This window comes from Spermophilus citellus, assembly GCF_964194105.1.
Source record: "Spermophilus citellus genome assembly, chromosome: 9".
Taxonomy (NCBI): Eukaryota; Metazoa; Chordata; class Mammalia; order Rodentia; family Sciuridae; genus Spermophilus; species Spermophilus citellus.
Genome location: NC_138191.1, coordinates 22421995 through 22449088, shown reverse-complemented (window position 1 = coordinate 22449088; position 27094 = coordinate 22421995). Strand labels below are relative to the sequence as shown.

The window sequence follows — 27094 nt, the reverse complement described above, 5'->3', positions numbered from 1 at the left end:
ATAAGCACATTAAAAGATGTTCAATATCACTCGTCACTAGGGAAATGCAAATAAAAACCATTGGGTATTACTTCATATCCTATAGGATAACTTCAATTTAAAAAGACAGACAATAACAAAACTGAAACCATTAAATCTTGCTGGTGGGAATGTAAGATAAGTATAGCTACTTTATAAAACAGTTTCATAGTCTCTTACAAATTAAGCATAGAATTACTACTCTACAACCCATCAATTCCACCCTAGGTATTTACCCAAGAGAAATGAAAATATATGCTCACAAAAAAACTTGTAATGAATGTTCAAAATAACATATTTACACTGGTCAAAATGTGGGACCAACCCAACTGATGAACAGGTAAAATGTGGCATACCCATATAATAGAATAATATTCATACATAAAAAGTCACGGAAAGGAGTCAGACACAAAAGACCACATATTATTAATCCATTTATATGAAAATCCCAGAATAGGTTAAGTCCATACAAACAGAATTAGTGGTAGCCAGGGCTGAGGATAGGAGGAATGAAAGTGACTACTAATAGGTACAGAAACAGGGTTTCTCTCTGCAGTAATGAAAACATTTTAGAATTAGACAGTAATAATAATTTTACTATCTTGTGAATATATTAATAACCACTGAACTATACACTTTAAAAGAGTAAATTTTATAGTATACAAATTATCTCAATAGAAAAAGAAAGAAAACTACTTAATGATTGCATAATAAAGAATATGAGACACTAAAATGAATGAAACAGGATGCTGTGGAATATTTTTTTTTAAAGAGAGAGTGAGAGAGGAGAGAGAGAGAGAATTTTTAATATTTATTTTTTAGTTCTCAGCGGACACAACATCTTTGTTGGTATGTGGTGCTGAGGATCGAACCCGGGCCGCATGCATGCCAGGCGAGCGCGCCACTGCTTGAGCCACATCCCCAGCCCCCGATGCTGTGGAATATTGAGAATATATGAAACATTTTCAACCAAAAAATTTAAAAAAGAACTATTCTATAGTGGATGAAGGTACAGAATTCTTTTCTTGTTTGGTGACTCAGGAAAAGAAAAAAAAAAATTGTTGAACCAAAGCCACAGCCAGATAATGAAGAACAAGTCAAAAACCCATGCTTTTTAATTTTTTTATGGTAGTACTATCATAGTTATTATACACTGAAATTCATTCAGTAGAATAAAAATATCTATACAGGCAATCAAAAAGCAAATTTATAGCCTGAAGAGATTTATATAATCCTTCTCTCTACAGTCCTTCTAATAGTTTCCAGCTTTAACAAATTGCATGGCTCTAGTGCTACAGCCTACAGAAATCTGTTATAGCTATGTGGAAAATAGCCAAAAAACATTTCTTACTAAAATCCGTTGTTATTTTATTGCTACTATTCAAACAACCATCTGACAAATTTGCATAATTCATTTGTAAGAATAAAAGAAGCCTTAAAAATAAATCTATATACATACAGAGATGCATATATATATACACACATATATACATATATATTCTTTTTTGAAACAGTACTGTTCATTCAGGTTAATAAGTTATCAGAAGTTTGAGGAAGAAATCCCCTAAAGCCCTTTATCTTTTCTTGCCTCCAGCTGGGAGTTAGGAAGAGACCATAACAAGAAAGGGAGAAAGAGGTCTGTACATACTTCATCACTTATAAAACCTGGCAAAAACAGCCACAAATTCCAGAGCTCTCCCAGTTCATGTAACATTAATATCATTTAAGTGGGATATTATTCAAGTTGATGGAGTTTAAAATTTCCTAAATTCAAGTTGGTGGAGTTTAAAAAACCTTAATAATTATTTTTTGATAACACTTGACTTAAAAGTATCTCTGCACAAAACAATCTAAGTTTAAAGCACTATACACTACTTGGCTGGATATTTTGATAGAGTTGAATTGTCAACTGCTTTGCTATTTAGTTGAAGGGGAAATGTACAAATTTTTACCCATAAATGAGAATGATTAAAAAGTGTTAAAGTATGTGTATACACATAAAATAATTTTATTAAGTTATATTGTACATATGATAAAGTTTACCACTGTAATTACAAAGGTTAATTGAAGATTTTCAGTAAATTTATACAATTGTGCAAGTATAACCATGAAAACTTCTCTCATGACAATTTGCAATCAACTCCAAATTCCACCCTCAGCCCAGGAAACCATCGATCTGTCTTTTTTCTTTTTTTTTAGTTGTTCAATGAATCTTTATTTTATTTATTTATATGTGGTGCTGGAACTCAAACCCAGTGCCTCACACATGCTAGGCAAGTGCTCTACCACTGAGCCACCACCCCAGCTCCCATTAATCTGTTTTTTATGTGTATAATTTTACCTTTATTAAGAAATATAAAAATAGAATCATACGTTACCTTTTGTCACTGGCTCTTTTTATTCAGCATAAAGTAATTGAGGCTTTTCCATGTTACTGTATGTGCTAATAACCTGGTTTTTTTATTGCTAAGTAGTATCCCATTGTAGGGATACACCACAATTTATTTGTTTACTTATCTCAATTATTTCAAGTTTTGGGTTACTGTGACTAATTCTGCTATGAAAATGTGCATACAAAATCTTTGGACTTATGTTTTCATTGCTCTTGAGTATATTCCTAGGGATGGAATTGCTGGGTCATATGGTAAATATACAGTTAACTGCAAAACTGTTTCCCAAAGTAGCAAGACCATTTAATATGTCCAGGGCAATGAATGAAGTTTCTTCACATCCTTGCCAATATTTGATGTTGTCAATATTAGTGAGTATAGCTATTCTTTTTTTTTTTTTAAAGAGAGAGTGAGAGAGGAGAGAGAGTGAGAGAGAGAGAGAATTTTTTTTTAATATTAATTTTTTAGTTCTCGGCGGACACAACATCTTTGTTGGTATGTGGTGCTGAGGATCAAACCCAGGCCGCACGCACGCCAGGCGAGCGCCCTACCACTTGAGCCACATCCCCAGCCCGAGTATAGCTATTCTAATAGGCATGAGGTAGTACATTGTGGTTTCAATTTGTATTTCCCTAATGATGAATGTTGCTGAATACCTTTTCATGTACTTATTAGCTATTCATGTTTTTGGAGAAATAACTGTTCAAATTCTTTACCCATGTTTTTAGTGTGTTGTCTGTCCTCCAGTTCCAAAAACATTCTAGATACAAGTCTTTTAATAAATAAATAATTAGCAAATTATGTTCTCCCAGTCTGTGGCTTATCTTTTCATTTTCTTATGGTGTCTTCCTCCTCCACTACCCACCACCAGCCACCTGGTACTAGGGATTGAACACAGTGGTGCTCTAGCTACATCCCCAGCCCTTTTACTATTTTTAAATTTTGAGACAGGGTCTTGCTAAGTTGCACAGGCTAGATTCGAACCTGAGATCCACCTGCCTCAGCCTCTCAGGATTTCAGGTGTATACCACCATGCCTGGCAAGTTTCCAACTGTGAAGAAATCCAATTTACCAAGTTTTCTCTAATGGATCATGCTTTTGAAGAAATCTTTCCCTAACCCAAGATCACAAAGATTTTCTTCCATGTTTCCTTCTGAAAGTTTTATAATTTTATTCTTAGAATTAAATCCATGATCCATTTTTAGTTCACTTTTGAATGAGGGAAGGATCTACATGTTTTGTTTTGGTATACAGATACCCAATTATTCCAGCACCATTTGTTGAAAGTTAATTGCCTTAGGTCAATTGATTTTATTTTATGTGAGTTAATTTTAGGACACAGTATTATTTTACACTGATCTATACTTTAAGCCAATTTTATAGTAATTACTATAGATTTAAAATGTACTAGAATTGAGTAGGGTAAGTGCTCCAGTCTTGTTTAGTTTTCTCAAAATTGTGGCTATTCTAGGTTCTCTGCATTTCCACATAAATTTTAGGATGATTTTGCCAATTTCTACAAACAAGCTTACTTGGATTTTGACAGGAACTGTATTGTTATAGATTAATTTGAGGGGAGTTGTACTCTTAACAATATGGAGTCTTCTAATATATAAATGTATATACATATATCATTTTATTTAGGTCTTCTTTAGTTTCTCTCTGAATTGTTTCACAGAGTTTCTGTGTGTGTATAAACTAAAAAAAATATATGTCTCTAAAAGCATTCTAGATTGTTTTGTATTTTGCTTATCACAGTGCTAGGAACTGAACTCAGAGGTGCTCTAGCACTGAGCTACAACCCCAGCCTTCTTTCTCATTTTTGCTTTTTTAAATTTTGAGACAGACAATAAAGATATTTTAAATCTTCTATATTAATTAATGTTACTAATATTAAGTGTATATTTATATCTAAACAGAGTACATATGTGTTTCAAATAAACTAACATAGAAATGACATGCAGAACCTATAGTTCACATAAAAATGATATGTAATGATTTAAGTAAACTTTTTTTTTTCCCAGAGAAGTTTTAGGTAAACAAAAAATAATTTGGTGGATCACGAGCTTGGTAAGTTTTTATTATATAATAAACTCTGATTATATGACCAAAAACTAACTAAATAAATTTTTAGACAGGGTCTCACTAAGTTGTTAAGGTTGGCCTCCAACTTGAGATACTTTTGCCTTAATCTTCCGAGGAACTGGGATTACTGGGATTACAGGCATGTGCCACCATACCCAGCAGCAATCCAGATTGTTTTTTTAAAGCAGGTTTTATCTGAGTGTTAATACATATTACCTATTCAATCATTTAATTTTATAATTAGGATAACACCTAGCATTGCTTCCACTAGTGTTTCCCCAATAGTAGTTTTGAAAATCAATGCACATCATAAATGTTATTGCTGAGAGTACATTCTGCATGAGATAGTCTGAGAAGCATAACCATAGGAAGCAGATAGTTCATACTGTTATTACAGAGAAAGTTAAATACAAACTTTTAGACATCTTAATGGTGTATTTAAAGAGTTCTGGACAATAATTGTTGCTTATCTTCTCAAGTAAACAACAGATTATAAACTCACCCTGGATAACAGTAATAACAAATCACTTCTATAATGCTTTCTATGTGTCAGGTACTATTTTAAGAACTTTAAAACTATGAATTCCTTTAGTCTTTATTACAACCCTATTGGTAGTGAATATTATCTTCATTTTACAAGAGGAAAATCAAGTCCAGAGAAGTTAAATAAGTCATCCAAAGTCATACAGCTTGAAGATAGTAGAACCAGAATTCAGACCATTAGCAGTATCGTTTAGAATTCATTCGCTTAACCTTTCTGTACCATCGTTTAGAATTCATTCGCTTAACCTTTCTGTACCATGAGAGAATAGAGGATTTCATTTAAAAGTATTTGCAGATTTCTGCTTCCAGTAATGAGAAATTGGGTAATTCAGATCAACTCTCCCAGACAAGTAGAAAAGCTAAATAATGGGGCTGGAGTTACGGCTCAGCTGTAGAGTGCTAGCCTCACACATGCAAGGGCCTGGGTTCAATCCTCAGCACCAAATAAATAAATAAATACATGAGTGAATGAATGAATAAAGTTAGAAAATAATGATTTCTAAAAAAAAAAAGCTAAATAAAATATTTTAAAAAATCTAAATGAATACATCAGAGAACAAATAAATGGCAAAGGATTACCAGTCCACAGTCCAAAGACCGAAGTCCAGAGAAGTCAGTCACATTTGGGTTTCTTTTACTGTGGCAGATCTGCTGATTCTATATGAAATGACTAGGAGGCTATATTCAGTCTTTGGGCAGTTTTATAAAGCTGGGGGAAGCCCTAGTAAAGCCCTGGTAAAACTGGGCCCCTTAAAGGTTGCATCCTAGGGGTAAGAGTGAACAAGAAATAAAACACAACTTTCACTGACTAAAACTGTTCCAAGTCATCTTGGTGGTCCAGAAAATATTAATCCCGTGAATTTAAGGTGATTAAAGTGATCCTAGCCTCTCATGAATCGTCTAGGCATTGAAGAGCAAAGAAAATCCTATCTGGAAGAGAGTCTTATCCAAGGTTACGGCCTATTTTTACAACTTTTCAAACAAAGTATTTGACACATAGTCAAAGAAAACTAGGCACAAAACAAGACAACATAAATTTTATGCAAGAGAAAAAATAGATCATAGAAATGGATACATCATAGTTCCAGATATTTGGATTGTCAGAGAAAAGACTTTAAGATAACTATCTTAAACTATTTTCAAAGAGATAAAAAATTATATAGAAAATAAGTGATACAAGAGATATGAAAAATAAATGGAAATTCAAGAACTGGTAAATGTTTCAAAGGAGTAAAATCATATAGTATATATTTTCTGATCACAATGCAATTATAATAAAAATAATTAATAAAAAGACAGTCTGTATTTTTGGAAATTAAGAAATAAATCTTGGGCTGGGGGTATAGTTCAGTGGTAGAATATGTGTTCAACATGTGCTAGGCCCTGGGTTCAATCCCTAGCACATGAGCACACAAACACATAAACACACACACACACACAAAAATCACTAGTTGGGATAGATATAACTCTAAACCAAAGAAGTCATAATAGAAATTGGAAAATATTTTGAACTAAATTCTGTAAAAAATATTGCTATTTTATACAATTAAAATTGTGCCTAGAAGTTTCTGAACTTAACTGGATATATTACAAAGAAAGCATACTGAAAATTAAGGAGTTAATTAAGTGCCTATACAAAAAAATTCAGGAAAAAAAATGAAATAAGCCCCAAAAATTAAATGAAGGCAATAAAGAACAGAAATTAATCAACCAGAAATCAGATGATAGAAGGATTTAAAAAGCCAAAGTAAGCCAGAGCTTGGTTCTTTGCAAAAATTAATAACAAAGACCCCTGGGGTATCTGAGCAAGGGAAAAAGAGTAGCCATGTTACACATTTAAAAAATGGATATTATGCTGGGGCACATCTGTAATTCCAGCTACTCAGGAGGCTAAGATGGAGAGGCCTAAGTTTGAGGTCAGTCTAAGACTCTGTTTCAGAAACAAAATTGTTTAAAAAGTTGGGGAGCTGGGGATGTAGCTCAGTGATAAGAGTGCTTGCCTAACATGTATGAAACCCTGTGTTCAATTCTCAGTATTCAAAAAAAAAAAAAAAAAAGTGGGGCTAGAGATGTAGCTCAGTGGTAGAGTGTTTGCCTAGTACATGCAAGGTCCTGGGTTCAAGCCCCAGCACTGCAAAAATAAACAAATAAGTAAATAAAAAGTTAAAAATAACAAAAAAAAGGATGTTTAAGAAGGATGCAATGTAATAAAAGGATTTTATGACTTTATGCCAGTGATTTTGAGAAGTGTAATGAAATAATTCTTAAAAATATACAACTTACCAACAAATCCCACCATTATGTACAACTATAATGCACCAATTAAAAAAAAGTGTCTATGTTTATACCTTCAAAAAAAGAAGAAATATACCACTTATAAAAAAGCCAACACAAGAACAAAATATTTCCATAGTTATGAGATGATTATTAAAAATTATATTTGTAATTAAATTATTAAACTAATGAAATGAAATTCATAATTCAAAGCTTTTTACAAAGAAAACTCCAAAATCATGTCTTTATCAACAATTTTACTAATCATTTATGGCAGAAATAATTCTAATTATGTATAAATTGTTCCAGAGAATAAAAAGAAAGTGATAAGCAAACTGTTTAGTAACTCATTTATAAAATCAGCAATAAGAGGAAAGTAAAGTTCAAAAATATGAAGAAAAGGAGTAACTAAACATAATTAAAGTCAGAACAGTGGTTACCTTTAGATAAAAGAGTAGAGTTTATAGTTGGGAAAGGGCAGTCGGGGCGGGGGGCTTCTGGGAGCTGACAATGTTATGTTTTCTGACCTCAGTGGTGGTTTCCAAGCATTCGCTTTATAATAAATCATTAAAATGCACATTTCTGTCTATATGCAGGTGTAATATAATTTGTAATAAAAATTTAATTTAAATTTATGGAACCAATGTTACTTAATAAAAGAATGGTATAAACAAACATCTGTTGACTTTCAGTGCTGAAACTTTTCTTTCAGTGCTGGAGATAAAACCTAGGGACTCACACTAGGCAAGCACTCTACCACTGAGCCTCAACCCCCAGCCCTAGATTAAGTAATTTTCTTGACTATGTATCTTTATTTACTCTAAGAGGTTTGTAACTTCCTCTTCTTAGATACTCTCTTTTAGAACTTAATCTCTTTACTGTCCACTAGCTTCTAAGTTCCATTAACACATACTATACCAGAATCAATAGCTATAATTACAATTTGTAGAAAGAGCATCAATTCTTGAATATTCTATATTTTTTTCACATGGGGGCACTGTTTGTAAACTCAAATTTTAATCTTGGTTTCTGGGATGATAACACACTAAAATTAACCAGTGATTTCTAATGATTGCAAGAGGTATATTATAAAGGCATACAAAGCAGGTAGTTTCATCTGGAAACCAAATAAATATCAACTCAACAGTTTTCCTGGGAACTTCCACATCTGTTTTCTATCACTGATTATTTTAATCTATTTGTCCCCAGTTTTTATGTAGTCAGTCCTAGTTCAAAATCCAGACATTTGTCTAGAAAAAGCCTTTCCAGTAACAAAAAATTTAGTGACCTGAAATACAAATGGTGTTTTATTGAGACCAAGCTGTTGATTATTTCTTCTCTAAAACTATAATAAAAAGACAGCTAACTAGGACTGAAGTGTTGCTCAGTGGCAGAGTGCTTCCCAGCATGTACAGAAGGCCATGTGTTGAATATCCAGTACCACCAAAAAAAGAACAGCTAAGTGAACATAGTTCAAATTTTGTTTTTGTTTTGGCAGCAATTACAAAACCTATAGTGAACTATTGCTCCTACACACCTTTCTAAATGCCTTTTAACATCTCCTTTAAGATGAATAGTAAGCATGAAAACATCAGAGTTTAAAAAAATTCTGACTCAAATCATGGCAATCCAAACTTTGGTTTACACATTATTATCAATTAAATAAAATTAAATAAAGGTATGATTTTCACTATAAAATTTCTCACTTTTGGAACATGAGGATTAAATTCCACAGCTCTATGAATTGCTTCCACAGCATTAATTTCTGCTGTGCTTAATCCTCTTCTGGAGGCTGTTTCTGGAGAGAATCTGTAAGAAAAAACCACAAAATGAAGAAATGAATAACAAAAGGAAAAAAATTATGGATTTAGACCATAATATAGTTCTCTAAATCAAAGGATTCTGGAAATGACTAAATTCAAAACCAGATAACTACTAAGAATGATAGTTAAAGCCTTCTGGTTCAAAATATAAAAAACAAGAAAGCATAAGGAATGAAAATTTTCAAACTTAGGTAGAGAAAGCATTCAGAAGTTCATTGAAGGCACACTTTGGGAAAGGTAAGAAATTCTACACAGGGACATCCAGAGAATCTCATGAAATATAAGTATATTCATATCAAATTTTTTATCTGAGAAGAAATAAACTATAAATACTTCATTCTAATTAATATCAAGGCATAGTAATATAAAGTGAAAAACAATGGCCACCATTTGATTAGTCTCTGATTTTCTTTTTTTGAGACACTGTACCCAACCAGTTTCTGAATATCTTACCTGCAGAATAAAGAAAATTCACTAAGAGCAGTCAAAAACACAAGGAAAACAGAATAACACAATCCTAATATAAGAATAGACAACATGAGACTTATTTATCCATCATACTTCTTACTTATTAAAGCTATTATTTATCTGTACTTTCTTTCTAGATACTGGTTTAGGCACTCCATAATTACGTAATCCTCATACAACCACCCTACAGTACTATTCTCATTTTACAGATGAGGAAAAGACTCAAAATAATTAATCTAGCAAAAATCCTACAGCTAGTATATTATGAAGTTTAAATTTAAGTCTCAGTTTATTTAGCTCTAAAAATCTCTCTCCACTACCGAAAGTGAGAAGCCTCAAAGCCACAAAGGATCAAAGGTTATTTAGAAGAAAGCAGAGAGGAAGAGCATAGTTTTAAAAGTCAGTAGAGGTAAAACATAATATTGAAATTAGCATTCTTCTCAAATAATTGTAGTTTTCTACTTGCCTAGTATGCACAAGGCCCCAGGTTCAATCCCCAGTACTGAAAATAAATAAATAAATAAATAAATAACAAAAAATGAATCAAATAATTAGTTTTCATAACTACTTACTTATCTGAAACAGTCCTTGTTTTCAACAGTGCTGCTGTATAACAGATTGCTGCTGACTTTGGAAGGCTTATATCTGAAATAATAATTTGAATTCAGATAAAAATTACAAAAATGTGTTAACATAATATTTTCATAACAATAACTCATAATACAAATTCAACACATGTGATATAGTAGCAGAAGCCACCTGGACACATAGTTGGAAGACCTGAGTTTTGAATTCTGATTCTTCTATTTATTAGTTATGTATCCTTGAATCAACAGCAACTTCTTTGATCTTAGTTTTCTCAAGACAGAATGGTACTTTCTGACAGATGATATTATGTCTATTACAGCCCTCCACACAATGGTGACAAGTACTCAACAAATGTTTATAATAACTTTTTTACAGTAAGACAGTTCATGGAGGAAGCCACAGTATAATTAGTACTATGCAAAAACTCCACCTATTCATAGAGTAAAACTAAGATTAGAAAAAAATTACTAGTTAAATCCAGGTTGATACAACCAAGGATGATTTTTTCTTTTTCCTAAATGAAAAAGAAATTAATCTGGACCTATAAATAAACAATATAAATCCTTTTATAAAGGAATGTCTGAAATATTGTTATCAAAAGAGTAAAATTTAAAACTTGTTGATGATTTCAGTTCCAGAGTTACTCTAGCAAATGGAGAAGTAAATTTGGAAGGAAGTAAATTTGGCTTCAACTACTTAAGGATTCTAGAATGGAAAAAAATGGGATTCATGAAAACTGAAAACACAGAAGCAAATCAACTTAGACAGACTTTATTTTATTTTTAATGAATCAGACCCTATTCTGATTTTTTAATACTCAGTCTCTATACTTGGGTTCAGCAAAAATGTAAGTGAGCCATGCATCCAGTAAGTTACATATGGAAGGAATTTCTAAAAAATGTCTCCATGAGCCCAACGTTATTCTGAAGCACTGCCTAAGAATTCCAGATGTTTAAAAGAAATAAACTTTTCTTTCAAGTATAACACATTTCAAAATTCCAAGTCATGGGGATTCCTAAGCTAATAGGTAAGAACCTACAACAGGACAAGTGTGAATAAGTGACTTATATGTGTTTTGTTATAATGAAAGATATGACCAGAAATATTACGATTGTCAGGAAGTGAAAACTTGTGGTTAAAAACTGAAGTCTAGGGCTGCAGTTGGAGCTCAGCAGTAGAGCACTTGCCTTGTACACGTGAGGCACTGCGTTTGAGTCCCAGCACCACATATAAATAAGCAAATAAAGGTCCATCAATAATTAAAAAACAAACAAACAAACAATAAAAAAAACGAAGTCTTACTCTGAGTGAGAAAGTTTATGTATCTTTAAAATTTTCCCAATTCCGGGCTAGGATTGTGGCTCAATGGTAGAGCACTTGCCTAGCATGTGGGAGGCACTGGGTTCGATCCTCAGCACCACATATAAATAAATAAAATAAAGGTCCACTGACAACTAAAGGAAAAAAAAAGTTAAAAAAAAAATTCTCCCAATTCTACTTGTGGTAAACTGTCTATAGTACAATAATAAAAATAACCAACATAGACTGAATTATTGTTATGGGAAGACTAATGAACAAAGAAGAAGAATACCTGGGTTTAAATTCAGGATTGTCACTTATTAGTTGGGAGATACCCAATATTTAACCTTCTTAAATGTTAGTTTCCCAATTTACTAACTGGAAAGAATAAAAACACTTGTCCTACCATCTTACAAGATTAGCATAAGGATCAGATGAGATTAAAATTGTGCTTTTGTAACTAAAAAGCATTATAAATGTTATTTACCCTTTTTTTTTTTTTTAGGAATTAGGAATTAAACCTAGAAGTCTTTACTACTGAGCTACATCCCCATACTTTTTCTTTAAAAACTTAAATCTTTTTTTTTTAATCTTTATTTATCTTTATATGGTGCTGAGGCGCAAACCCAGTGCCTCACATATACTAGGCAAGCACTCAACCACTGAGCCACAACCCCCCATACCTTTATTATACCTTTATTATACTTTTTATTATTCTCAGACACAGTCTTGCTAAGTTACTCAGGCTGGCCTCAAATTTGTGATCCTTCTGCCTCAGCTTTCCAAGTAGCTAAGATTACAGACACGCAACCCCATATGTGGTTTCTGAATTAGTCTTTATAAATACTGTTAAGCAACTTCTGTTAGCTTTCCTTGATATTCAAACGAGTATAAAAATGAGGCACCCTACTATGTGCACAGCATTTACACTTTTCCAATTATCTCACGCAAGTCATGCTGTCTTCAATGTAACCAATGTTCATTTGTTTATACATTCCACTAAACTGTAAATCCTATGATGATGAAATCCATTTCTTCTTGTTCACATTTTATTCCAAAGTGCTTCATTCCTATTAGACACTCAATAAACAATTTTTTTTTTCTTTTGGTGGTGATGCTGGGGATTGAACCCAGGGCCTTGTGTGTACGAGGCAAGCACTCTACAACTGAGCTACATCCCCAGCCCAAAAGAATAAATCTTGACAGAAGAAAAAGTTCCTCCTTGTAGGCTTTTGCTACCAAAAGTTCTGATAAAAAAGATACTTAATAGCAATTTGTACTTACACATACTAAATACTGACTGGTAAGAATAGAGAAAATTAGAGAAATACTAGAATAGTATCATATTTATGAATACATAATTTAAAAGAAAATCCTTTAACATACTATCAACTAAGACAAAAAACTCACCATCATATTTTGCTAGGACTGCCTGAACATCCGCATAGGCCTGTAATTCTAAAAGTGATTCTAAGAGATTTTCATGGATGTTCAACATGGTAAGAGGAGGAAATTCTTTCATCAACTGTATATTGAAAGAAAAAAAGAGATTAAAATTAGAACACAGGAACTTTCACTAAAGTTGAAATTCTTTTGCTTCTTTACAAAACTGTAGAGACTCAGTCCTTAAAAAATGTATGTATATTAGGAGTTGGGGCTGTAGCTCAGTGGCAGAACGCTTGCCTCGCATGTGTGAGGCACTGGGTTTGATCCTCAGCACCACATAAAAATAAACAAATAAAGGCATTCTGTCCATTTACAACTCTAAAAAACAAAATTTTAAAAAAGTATGTGTATTAAATAAATATCATTATAAAACCTATCAATTAAAAAACAGTAATTCTGTATCAAAATAACTGGTAACTTCAACTACATTTTATTTTTAGAGGAATCCAAACTTACTTACATCTCTCATTATTTTCACTGCTTCTCTTATTCTTCCTAATTTTCTTGCACACATTGCCAATCTTCTTTTAATATATACTAGCACATTGGTATCTCTCCCTATATAAAAAAACAAAGAGTAACACAATATTACTTTCATATTATGGCCTGTTATTTCACTAGAATATTATTTCTTAACTGCTTATCCTACAAGATTCAATTAAAATTAAATTGTGTCAAGATGGAAGAATATTTAATGATTACTGAATCTGGGTGATGAATATTTTGAATGGGAATCTCTTACATTTGTTTATGCTTGAAGTTTTATGTGTTAAAAGTTTAGATTATACACACACACACACACACACACACACACACACACACACACATATATATATATATATATATATATTTTTTTTTTTTTTTTTTGTGGTGCTGAGGATTGAACCCAGGACCTTGTGCCTGGGAGGCAAGCATTTTACCAAGTGAGCTATATCCTCAGCCCCTGAATGTTTAAAATATATGTTAAATTACTTTTGCCTCTAATAGTAATCTGAGTACAGTATATAGAATGTAATTTGTGTTTGAATAACAAATTCAATTTAATATTGCTGGAAAAGAAATACATATATTAAAAGGAAAATATAACATTAGCCTATTATTTTAAGTTTCTGCATAAATAATCTATAGTTTTAATATTCTCTATTTTTTAACTGAAAAACTCAAAATGTTCAAAGTACAATTTCTATGACTAATGTAAACTTTTTATTAACAACTAATAACAAACTATGAAACTACTTCTAAGAAGGACTAACAAAATTCTGTAACATGTTTAATTTTAATTTTATATTATGCAAAGACAAATGGCATGTTTTTTGTTTTGGTCAGTATTGAGGATTGAATCCAGAACTCTCACATGATAGGAAAATTTTCTATCACTGACCTACATCCCTGGCCCTTTTTATTTTTTGTTTTGAGACAGGGTTTCACTAAGTTGCCCTAGTTTGCCCTCAAATTTGTGATCCTTCTGCTTGACCCCCTGAATTGACTTTATTACAGACATAGTTTCATAAGTTCCAGTCTGCAAAACTAAATATTCCTTCAGTCGTGTGTAATAGCATACATTAATGAAACATACCGTAAACATCATATTTAACTTGGAGAGAAAACATTATCTAACTTTTAATTTCCACAAACAAAAGATTTAGAACTTAACTGCTAATGGATAATGCATTACATAAACATATTTCATTTACTTTCTGTTAGCCACCCAAAATATAAAACTGAAATCCTCTGGCCATAAAAGGTAACAAGCAGGAGCAACATTCCTAATTCTAACATCTCTGGTAAAGTATCTCAATCATAATCAGAAGAGTATCGTTAAAGATTAGAGAGACCATTTGACCCAGTTATCATACTCCTCGGCATATCCCCAGAGGAATTAAAATCAGCATACTACAGTGATGTGGCCATATCAATGTTCACAGCAGCTCAATTCACAATAGCTAAGCTATGGAACCAACCTAGGTGCCCTTCAAAAGATGAATGGATAAAGAAAATGTAGTACATTGGATTGTTACTCAGCCATAAAGAAGGAGGAAATTATGGCACTTGCCAGTAAATGGATGAAACTAGAGACTATCATGCTGAGTGAAATAAGCCAATCCCCAAAACCCAAAGGCTGAATGTTCTCTCTGATATATAGATTGCTGATCCACAATAATAGGGGGGAAGGTGGAGTGGAGGTTCACTGAAATAGACAGAAGGAAGGGAGACAGGAATGGGATAATAAATTGGACATAACTTTCCTATGTTTAAATATGAATACACAGTCAGTATAACTTCACATCACATACAACCACAAAAATGGAAGTTATACTTCCATGTTATGAATGACATGTCAAAATACATTCTACTGTCAAAGAACAAATTAAAAAAAAAAAAAAGGAATGGAAAGACTTCAGTTGTTGTGGCTAATCTGATCCCAAACACAATCACAGAAAAAAAAATTAACCAAAGAAAGAACCAATGTTACATATAAGGTTGGATTTTATGTTAAGAATCAGATGGTATGATTGGATGTGGTGGTGAACACCTGTAATCCCAGCAATTTGGGAGACTGTGGCAGGAGGATTGTAAGTTTGAGGTCAGCCTCAGTAATTTAGTGAGACCCTATCTCAAAATTAAAAATAAAAAGGACTGGGGATATAACTCAGTGGTAAACCAACCCTGGGTTCAATCCCCAGTTAAAAAAAAAGAATAATCAGAGCCACTCCTTGATGCTACATATAGATAACAGAGTCTGAAGAGCAAACAAAATAATGTCCTGGGTTGGGGATGTAGCTCAAGGGTACAGTATTTGCTTTGTATGTGCAAGTCTCTGGGTTTGACCCCAGCAGCAGGAAAAAAAAAAAAAAGCCTCTATTACTGAGTAAGGATGAAGATAAAGAAAATACCATCAATAGGATCTTCTTAATCAATACTAATAATCACAAGAATGCTCTCCTAAATACCAAATAGTTTTATATTTATGTTTCTCTAATAACCAGGTATTCAATTCTTGTATGAAATAAATTACCATTAAGTCTCAAAACAGCATATTTCCTTTCAATAACCAGAGCAAATTTTATCCTTTTCACAAGCTCTTTCTGGCTATTACATATTTCTGTCTTACTGGCTTATACATATTAATAAATTAGTTAAGTAAAAATTAGCTAATCTACGAGCATTGTTTTTATTGTTGGTGGTCTGTGTTTTAAACATGCAAGATCCAATTATAGGTGCTAAAAGGACAGTAAAAATCAGTTCAAATTTGCTTACTCAGTTGAGCTTCATGCTGAGGACTCTGGTGCTGGCACTGCTGTGATCGCCTATAAATTGTTTCTCCTGCCTTGAGTGCCTGTTTAAATAACCTTTCAGCATCTACAATAGTGGTTGCTTCTTCCTCGGCCAGTAGAACATATGCAGTAGCACAGCTATAAAGAAAGCAAGCAAGGCAATCTGAAATAAAACTGTAAGGGCAAGTATTTTCTCTTGGGTATCCCTTTGCTCTAAACCAAGTTTCCCTTAGCTTTACCTATACTTTCCATCTCTTGGGAGAAAAAAAAAAAAAACTTTTACCTCCATGGTCTGACTCTGTGTTTTCTTTTTTTTTTACAAGGGGAGAAAAAGAAAGATATATAAAGAATTGTGTGAAAAGTAGTTCTGGCAACCATATACTACAGTGATCAGACTTGCTCTTAGTCACTACATATTCTGTAATATCCAACTCCTGTGGGCAGCTATGAAAGACAGTGAAGATAGGGAAGAGGGTCTCTATGCTAAAGAGACACCTTTCATATCTGACTCAAAAAACATTTCAGGACTAGGCTTTTCCTTCAAACGTGAGTATTCCCTCTGCATGTGGCTCTATCCTCCCTTGGACTTATGCACAGTAGAATGCAGCATACTTCCCTTGGTCTGAATTCTAGTCCTTCCTTCAAACTCCTACCCTCATTCCTTATACCCATACTTACCTCAAGTTTTCTTTTCTTCACTCTACTAAAACAGAGATTTTTCTTTGTATTAGCCAGTCAATGGCTGGCTAATAACATAAATTCGTTCTTATTTTTGGATAAAAGAAGAGAAGGAAAAAGTTTCCATTTTCTTATTTTGGTACTGGGGATTAAACCCAGGGTTACTTAACCATTAAGCCACATCCCTAGTTCTTTTTGGGACAGAGCCTTGTTATATTGCTGAGATTGGCTTTGAACCTGCAATTCTCCTTCCTCAGCCTCCCAAGTCACTGGGATTATAGGGCCGTGTGCCACTGTACCTATTTAAAGTTTCCCTTTCATTTCCAGAAATAACAAGTACCTCTCTTTGGGGATCATGTCTTAGTTCTGATAATATAAGCCTACACTGTCCAGAACAGTCAGTAGTCACATTTACTTACTGAGCACTTGAAACACGGCTAGTCTGAACTATAATGTGACATAAGTGTAAAACGCACACAGAATTTTGAAGACTGAGAAAAATATTAAAAATGTTTCAATAGAACAGTGTTTATCTCAACAAGACGAGAGACACTATTGGTAAAAAGTACAAGTGCAGGCATGAAACAAAAGTGATGGCCAGATAACTATCACCATCAATTAAGGTTGAGAAGAGTCTTTCAGATATGGAAATGTAAATCATACCATTTAGGCAAATAGTAGTCTAAATTAAAGTATTCAATAATTTTACTAATCAACAATAATATCTCCTATATATTACGTGGATTTCTCTGAAATATTAGATATACTGCTGCTTTAAACACTAGGTATCCTGCCATTTCCAAAACCAATTCAAATGTTTTAAAATAACCATAATAAAAATACTTTTTAAAAGATCTAGATGGATAAAATTGATGCAGTTGAAACAAAATATAAACATTATTAATTATTTTTGTGGTGCTGAGGATCAAACCTAGGGCCTTACAAATGCTAGGAAAGGGCTCTACCACTGAGCTATATCCCCAGTCCCTCAAGATAATTTTAAATTACATTATAGTTGTATGGTATGAAGAGGTTTTTCTTCTCCTAAAGCCTTCTTGTATTTATTCTTGCACCTGAAGATGTTAATGCAATAAATTAATTATATGAATCTTACTTTGGGGAATGTAATTTTCTTAAGTTGAGGTTAAATTCACATACCAAAAAAATCACAGTTTAAAGTGTCTTAAAGTGCATAATTCAGAGACTTTTAATAAGTTCTCAAGGTTGTACAATTACCAGCACTACATAATTCTAAAACATTTTCATCACCCCTAAAAGAAATCCATAAGTCTCCCTAACTCCTGACAATCATAAACCTATTTTCTCACTTGATAGTGTCCTTTATTGCATAAAAGATTCTAACTGATGAATGTAATTTCTTTTTTTTTTATTGTTGGTCTTTCAAAACATTACATAGTTCTTAATATATCATATTTCACAGTTTGATTCAAGTGGGTTATGAACTCCCATTTTTACCCCGTATACAAATTGCTGTATCACATCAGTTGCACTTCCATTGATTTACATATTGCCATTCTAGTGTCTGATGTATTCTGCTGTCTATCCTATTCTCTACTATCCCCCCTCCCCTCCCTTCCCCTCCCCTCTTCTCTCTCTACCCCCTCTACTGTAAATCATTTCTTCCACTTGTATTATTCTTCTCTTACCCCTCATTTCCTCTTATATGTAATTTTGTATAACCCTGAGGATCACCTTCCATTTCCATGCAATTTCCCTTCTCTCTCCCTTTCCCTCCCACCTCTCATCCCTGTTTAATGTTAATCTTCTTCTCAAGCTCTTCGTCCCTACCCTGTCCTTGGTTACTCCCCTTATATCAAAGAAGTCATTTGGCATTTGTTTTTTAAGGATTGGCTAGCTTCACTTAGCATAATCTGCTCTAATGCCATCCATTTCCCTCCAAATTCTATGATTTTGTCATTTCTTAATGCAGAGTAATACTCCATTGTGTATAAATGCCACATTTTTTTTATCCATTCATCTATTGAAGGGCATCTAGGTTGGTTCCACAATCTTGCTATCGTGAATTGTGCTGCTATGAACATCGATGTAGCAGTGTCCCTGTAGCATGCTCTTATTAGGTCTTTAGGGAATAGACCGAGAAGGGAAATAGCTGGGTCAAATGGTGGTTCCATTCCCAGCTTTCCAAGAAATCTCCATACTGCTTTCCAAATTGGCTGCACCAATTTGCAGTCCCACCAACAATGAACAAGTGTACCCTTTTCCCCGCATCCTCTCCAGCACTTGTTGTTGTTGGACTTCATAATGGCTGCCAATCTTACTGGAGTGAGATGGTATCTTAGGGTGGTTTTGATTTGCATTTCTCTGACTGCTAGCGATGGTGAGCATTTTTTCATGTACTTATTGATTGTATGTCCTCCTCTGAGAAGTGTCTGTTCAGGTCCTTGGCCCATTTGTTGATTGGGTTATTTGTTATCTTACTGTCTAATTTTTTGAGTTCTTTGTATACTCTGGATATTAGGGCTCTATCTGAAGTGTGTGGAGTAAAGATTTGTTCCCAGGATGTAGGCTCCCTGTTTACCTCTCTTATTGTTTCTCTTGCTGAGAAAAAACTTTTTAGTTTGAGTAAGTCCCATTTGTTGATTCTAGTTGTTAACTCTTGCGCTATGGGTGTCCTATTGAGGAATTTGGAGCCTGACCCCACAGTATGTAGATCATAGCCAACTTTTTCTTCTATCAGACACCGTGTCTCTGATTTAATATCAAGCTCCTTGATCCATTTTGAGTTAACTTTTGTGCATGGCGAGAGAAAGGGATTCAGTTTCATTTTGATGCAAATGGATTTCCAATTTTCCCAGCACCATTTGTTGAAGATGCTATCCTTCCTCCATTGCATGCTTTTAGCCCCTTTATCAAATATAAGATAGTTGTAGTTTTGTAGATTGGTTACTGTGTCCTCTATTCTGTACCATTGGTCCACTCGCCTGTTTTGGTACCAGTACCATGCTGTTTTTGTTACTATTGCTCTGTAGTATAGTTTGAAGTCTGGTATCGCTATACCGCCTGATTCACACTTCCTGCTTAGCATTGTTTTTGCTATTCTGGGTCTTTTATTATTCCATATAAATTTCATGATTGTTTTATCTATTTCTACAAGAAATGCCATTGGGATTTTGATTGGCATTGCATTAAACCTATAGAGAACTTTTGGTAATATCGCCATTTTGATGATGTTAGTTCTGCCTATCCATGAACAGGGTATATTTTTCCATCTTCTAAGGTCTTCTTCTATATCTCTCTTTAGGGTTCTGTAGTTTTCATTGTATAAGTCTTTCACCTCTTTTGTTAGGTTGATTCCCAAGTATTTTATTTTTTGGGGGGATATTGTGAATGGAGTAGTTGTCCTCATTTCCGTTTCAGAGGCTTTGTCGCTGATATACAGGAATGCATTTGATTTATGCGTGTTGATTTTATATCCTGCCACTTTGCTGAATTCATTTATTAGCTCTAATAGTTTCTTTGTAGACCCTTTTGGGTCTGCTAGGTATAGAATCATGTCATCTGCAAATAGTGATAATTTAAGTTCTTCTTTTCCTATTTTTATGCCTTTAATTTCTTTCGTCTAATTGCTCTGGCCAGTGTTTCGAGGACTATGTTGAACAGAAGTGGTGAGAGAGGGCATCCCTGTCTTGTTCCAGATTTTAGAGGGAATGCCTTCAATTTTTCTCCATTCAGAATGATGCTGGCCTGTGGCTTATCATAGATTGCTTTTACAATGTTGAGGTATGATCCTGTTATCCCTAATTTTTCTAGAGTTTTGAACATAAAGGGATGCTGTACTTTGTCGAATGCTTTTTCTGCATCTATCAAGATGATCATATGGTTCTTATTTTTAAGTCTATTGATGTGGTGAATAACATTTATTGATTTCCGTATATTGAACCAGCCTTGCATCCCAGGGATGAATCCTACTTGATCATGGTGTATAATTTTTTTGATATGTTTTTGAATCCGATTCGTCAGAATTTTATTGAGGATTTTTGCATCTAGGTTCATTAGAGATATTGGTCTGTAGTTTTCTTTCTTTGAAGTGTCTTTGTCTGGTTTAGGCATCAGGGTGATGTTGGCCTCGTAGAATGTATTTGGAAGTTCTCCCTCTTTTTCTATTTCCTGAAATAGCTTGAAAAGTATTGGTGTTAGTTCCTCTTTAAAGGTTTTGTAAAACTCTGCTGTATACCCATCCGGTCCTGGGCTTTTCTTAGTTGGTAGTCTTTTGATGGTTTCTTCTATTTCCTCTATTGTTATTGGTCTGTTTAGGTTGTCTATATCCTCCTGACTCAATCTGGGCAGATCATATGACTTAAGAAATTTATCTATGCCTTCACTATCTTCTATTTTATTGGAGTATAAGGATTCAAAATAATTTCTGATTATCTTCTGTATTTCTGAAGTGTCTGTTGTGATATTGCCTTTTTCATCCCGTATGCTAGTAATTTGAGTTCTCTCTCTTCTTTTCTTCGTTAGCATGGCTAAGGGTCTGTCGATTTTATTTATTTTTTCAAAGAACCAACTTTTAGTTTTGTCAATTTTTTCAATTGTTTCTTTTGTTTAAATTTCATTAATTTCAGCTCTGATTTTAATTATTTCTTGCCTTCTACTTCTTTTGCTGTTGTTTTGCTCTTCTTTTTCTAGGATTTTGAGATGAAGTATGAGATCATTTGTTTGTTGGTTTTTTCTTTTTTTAAGGAATGAACTTCAAGCAATGAATTTTCCTTAGAACCGCTTTCAATGTGTCCCATAGATTCTGATATGTTGTGTCTGTGTTTTCATTTAACTCTAAGAATTTTTTGATTTCCTCCTTGATGTCTTCTAAAACCCATTGATCATTCAGTAACCTACTGTTCATTCTCCAAGTGATGCATGATTTTTCCTTCCTTCTTTTATCGTTGATTTTCAGTTTCATTCCATTATGATCAAATAAGATGCATGGTATTATCTCTACTCCTTTATATTGTCTAAGAGTTGCCCTGTGACATAATATATGATCTATTTTTGAGAAGGATCCATGTGCTGCTGAGAAAAAAGTGTAACTGCTTGATGTTGGGTGGTATATTCTATATATGTCAATTAAGTCTAGGTTATTAATTGTGTTATTGAGTTCTATAGTTTCCTTATTTAACTTTTGTTTGGAAGATCTGTCCAGTGGTGAGAGAGGTGTGTTGAAGTCTCCCATGATTATTGTATGGTGGTCTATTAGACTCTTGAACTTGAGAAGAGTTTGCTTGATGAACATAGCTGCACCATTGTTTGGGGCATATATATTTATGATTGTTATGTCTTGTTGGTATATGGTTCCCTTGAGCAGTATGTAGTGTCCCTCCTTATCCCTTTTGATTAACTTTGGCTTGAAATCTATTTTATTTGATATGAGTATGGACACTCCTGCTTGTTTCCGCAGTCCATACGAGTGATATGATTTTTCCCAACCTTTCACCTTCAGTCTATGTATATCTTTTCCTATCAAATGCGTCTCCTGTAGGCAGCATATTGTTGGGTCTTGTTTTGTGATCCATTCAACTAGCCTGTGTCTCTTAATTGGTGAGTTTAAGCCATTAACATTTAGGGTTATTATTGAGATATGGTTTGTTCTTCCAACCATATTTGTTCATTAATGTTACTAAACCTGATTTGTTTTCCTCTTTGATTACTTTCCCCCCTTTACTGTCCTACCTCCCACTGTTGGTTTTCATTGTTATTTTCCATTTCCTCTTCCTGTAATGTTTTGCCAAGGATTTTTTGAAGAGATGGTTTTCTAGCTGCAAATTCTTTTAACTTTTGTTTATCGTGGAAGGTTTTAATTTCATCTTCCATCCTGAAGCTTAATTTCGCCGGATACACGATTCTTGGTTGGAACCCATTTTCTTTCAGTGTTTGAAATATGTTATTCCAGGATCTTCTAGCTTTCAGAGTCTGTGTTGAGAGATCAGCTGTTATCCTGATTGGTTTACCCCTAAATGTGATCTGCTTCCTTTCTCTTGTAGCTTTTAAAATTCTCTCCTTATTCTGTATGTTGGGCATCTTCATTATAATGTGTCTAGGTGTCGATCTCTTATGATTTTGCACATTCGGCGTCCTTAGGCTTCTAGGATTTGGGATTCTGTCTCACTCTTCAAGTCTGGGAAGTTTTCTCGTATTATTTCATTAAATAGATTGTTTATTCCTTTGGTTTGGAGCTCTGTGCATTCCTGTATCCCAATGACTCTTAAGTTTGGTCTTTTAATGTTATCCCATATTTCTTGGATGTTCTGCTCATGGTTTCTTAGCAGTCTTGCTGAGCTGTCTATGTTCTTTTCAAGTTGAAATACTTTGTATTCATTGTCTGATGTTCTATCTTCTAAGTGATCTACTCTGCTGATAGTATTCTCAATTGAGTTTTTAAGTTGGTTTATTGCTTCCTGCATTTCTAGGATTTCTATTTGTTTGTTTTTTATTACCTCTATCTCCCTGTGTAATTGATCTTTTGCTTCCTGGATTTGTTTATGTAGTTCCTTGTCAAAGTGATCTTTCATTGTCTGATTTTGCTGTCTCATGTCTTCCTTGAGACTCCAGATCATCTGAAGCATGTATATCCTGAACTCTTTATCTGACATTCCATCTGTTGCAGCTATTACCTCTTCTAAAGTTGAGTTGACCTGCATTGCTTGTGGTCCTTTCTTTCCTTGTCTTTTCATACTGCTCGCGTTTCTTTCTGCTTGGTGAAACTGTTGTATTTTTGAAATTTTCCCCCTATTTATTTGTATTGCTCTCATATAGTTGGAAAATCTCCCTTGCAGGGCGGGTAGTGGCTGTGCTCCTCCTCTAATTAGGGTGGTCTGTCTACCACGCTGGTCAGTCGCAGGTCTGCCCACCCTGCGGGCGCGGGTGGCACAGCTCTGCTCTGCCCCCACTCCAATTGTGGTGACTTAACTACCACGCCCTCGGGTCGTTGGTCCTGATCCGGATGTGGGCGGCGGCTCTGCTCGGCCCCTACTCCAATTGGTGTGACGTGTCTACCACGCTGGCAGGCCTCTAGGCCTGTTCCACCGGTGGGTAGCAGGTCTGCCTACCTTGCGGGCTCGGGCGGCAGTTCTGCTCAGCCCCCACTCCAAATGGGGCTACCTGACTGCCTCTCCAACGGGTCGCTGGGCTTTTTCCGGACACGGGCGGCGGCTCTGCTCCACCCCCACTCCAACCAGTGTGACGTGACTGCCTCGGTGCTACGTGTCCACCACGCTGGCAGTCTACCGGGCCTGTCCTGCCAGTGGGTCGCAGGTCTGCCTGCCTTGCAGGCTCAGATGGCAGCTCTGCACAGCCCCTACTCCAAATGGGGTGACTTGGCTACCGCGCCGTCGGGTCGCTGGTCCTGTTCCAGGCGTAGGCGGCTACTCTCTTCGGCCCCAGCTGCAGTTGGGGTGTCGTGATACCACGCCGGCGGGTCACTTGGCCTGTTCTGGGCGCAGGCGGCAGCTCCACTCTGCCCCTCTTGCCTCCACTGCACCCAGCAGGACCCGGACCGAGAAGCAGTTACCACGGGTTCCCTGTTCCCTGGGCCAAAGTAGCTCCGGGAGCCAGAACCCGGCCTCTCCGAGCCCGGTGCACGCTCCGCTAGGAGCAGGCTCCAAGGAGCGATCTCCACGGGTTCCCCAGCCCTAGGCCAAAGCAGCTCCGGGAGCCAGAGCCCGGCCTCTCCAAGCTCTCCGAGCTCAATGCACGCTCCGCTGGGAGCAGGCTCAAAGACGCAGTCCCCGCGGGTTCCCCAGCCCTGGGCCAAAACTGTTCCGGGAGTCAGAACCCAGCCGCTTCGAGCTCGGTGCATGCTCTACTAGGAGCTGGCTTCAATACGCAGTCTCTGCGGGTTCCCCAGCCCTGGGCCAAAGCAGCTCTGGGAACCAGAACCCGGCCGCTCTGAGCTCGGTGCACGCTTTGCTAGGAGCGAGCCCCAAGGAGTATTCTCCACAGGTTCTCTAGCCCTGAGCCTGAGCGATCTGTCTGCGAGACGCAGGCAAATGCCAGCCTGAAATCACCTGTTCCGTAGCTGAATGAGCTGAGATCAGAAGAAAACAGGGATGATTCCATCAGCTCTCCAAGATGGCGGCCGCTGTCCTCCTCCATGGTCCGACTGGTGTCGAGAACCGAACTCGACCGCTTCTCTCCTTCGTCTCAAAGCCAGAACTCAGCACTAAGCACGGCCATTGTACCCCTGGCAGGAGCCCCCAGAATCCGCATCGCTGCACCCCCGCTCCGGCACCTCGCCGCTTCCCAGCGCGCGCCGCAGACTCCAGCCGTGGGGCGATCCGCCGATCAGGCAATGCGACCCTCCGTGCGGAGAAATCGCCCGCGTCCGAGCCCCCGCAGCCGAACCTCGCACGATGGGAATCCCTCCACTAGATTCTGGAGCACCTCAATTTCGCTGGAATTTCCCAACAAGACAGCCTTCAGCTGTTTCACCTCGTCTTTCTCCCGCACAGTGACGCGGCGCACGGGGGTGATGCACTCCCTTCGCCACCATCTTCCCTCTCAATTTTTTTTCTTATTACTTGTGTTTTTCAGAGCCTATTTAATAAACCACTGTAAAATCCAAAGTTGGGGAGATTTGTTCCATATTTTGTTTTCTTCTTCCTTCCTTCCTTTATTTACTTATTTATTTAGGAGGTGCTTATCTATCTATCTATCTATCTATCTATCTATCTATCTATCTATTTATTTTAGAGGTGCTGGGAGCAAACCCAGGAGCAATTTACCACAAGCTACATCTCCAGTAGTCCCTTCACCATTCTTTTTTTTTTTTTTTTTTTTTTTGAAACAGTGTCTCACTAAGTTGCCTGGAAAGGCTAGCCTTGAACTTGAGATCCTCCTGCCTCAGCATCCTGAGTTAGCTGGAATTATAGGCATATGCTATCATGCCCATTTTGATCTGTGTTAGGTCAAACATGTTAGGTCCTTGATTAATTTTGAATTAATTGGTATGTATATGTGAGGTAAAGAGTTCAATTTCGTACTTTTATATGTGGCTATCTAGTTGTTCCAGAATCATCTGTTTTCTAAAAAGACTACTTTTCTCTCCACTGAATGTAGTGGCACCTTGGTCAAAAATCAGTTGACCATAGATATCAACTTATTTCTGGATTCTCAATTGAAATCCATTGATTTAGGTTTCTATGTTTATGATTTAATTGCTGTAGTTTTGTAGTAAGATTGAAAATCTTGAAGTGTGAGTCCTCCGACTTTGTTTTTCTCTTTCAAGACTGTTTAGGCTATGCAGAGTCACTTGCAATTCCACATGAATTTTAGGACCAGCTTGTCCATTTCTGCAAAAATAGTAATTGATAGGACTGTACTGAATCTATAGATCAACTTGGGAAGGACAGTGATGTCATAATAATATTTAAGTCATCCAATCCATGAATAGAGGATGTCTTTCCATTTAAGTTGTCTTTAACTATCTGAACAGTGTATTATAGTTTTCAGTGTACAAGTCTTGCATATTCTTGATTATATTTATTCCAAAGTATCTTAATAATTTTGATGCTATTGTAAATGGTATTATGTTATGATCTGAATTTGAAATGTCCCCCAAAGGATCATGTGTTGAAAGTTTGGTCCCCAGTAATGTTCAGAGATGGGGCTCTTGGAAGTGATTATTAGATCATGATGGCTCTGACCTCATCAATTTATTAAACCATTAAAGGATTCATAGCTGAATGGACTACTGAGAGGTGGTGGAAAGTGTAGGAGATAGAACCTAGGTGAAGGGAGTAAGTTCTTGAGGATGTGCTCTTGACTATATCTTTTTCCCAGTCTCAGTTACTATTTTTCCCTCTGCTTCTGGCTACTTATGAATTGAGCTGTTATCTTCTGCCATTTCCTTCTGCTATGATGTTCTGCCTCACCTCAGGACCAAAGCAGTGGAGCAGGTCAACCATGCACTGAAACATCAGAAATCATGAGCCAAAATATACTTATCCTCCTTTAAGTTGTTTTTTGTCATAGGGATAAAAAACTGACTAACACAGATTTGTTTTCTTGGTTTCCTTTCCAAATTGTTCAATGCTAAAGTATAGAAATGCAGCTAATTTTTTATATTGAGTTTGTCTCTTCAAACATTTTTGAAATCTTTATTGGCTCTAGTAGTTTTTTGTTTTGTTTTTTTGGTACTAGGGATTGAACCCAGGGGCATTTAACCACTGAG

At 35.7% G+C, this 27094-nt stretch overlaps 1 protein-coding gene across 20 annotated transcripts in view; it reads right to left on the bottom strand.

Moving 5' to 3' along the window:
- The window catches only part of ST7L (suppression of tumorigenicity 7 like), a 118149-nt gene that overhangs the window by 60998 nt on the left and 30057 nt on the right, over positions 1-27094 (bottom strand). For all 20 annotated transcript variants that reach the window (XM_081306117.1, XM_081306120.1, XM_081306111.1 and 17 more), the window contains 5 exons: positions 16193-16347; positions 13395-13492; positions 12899-13013; positions 10174-10246; positions 9017-9119 (listed from right to left, as the gene is read on the bottom strand). In XM_081306117.1, the coding sequence (XP_081162243.1) occupies positions 9017-9119; positions 10174-10246; positions 12899-13013; positions 13395-13492; positions 16193-16347 (544 nt within the window). The remainder of the gene's footprint in view (positions 1-9016; positions 9120-10173; positions 10247-12898; positions 13014-13394; positions 13493-16192; positions 16348-27094) is intronic.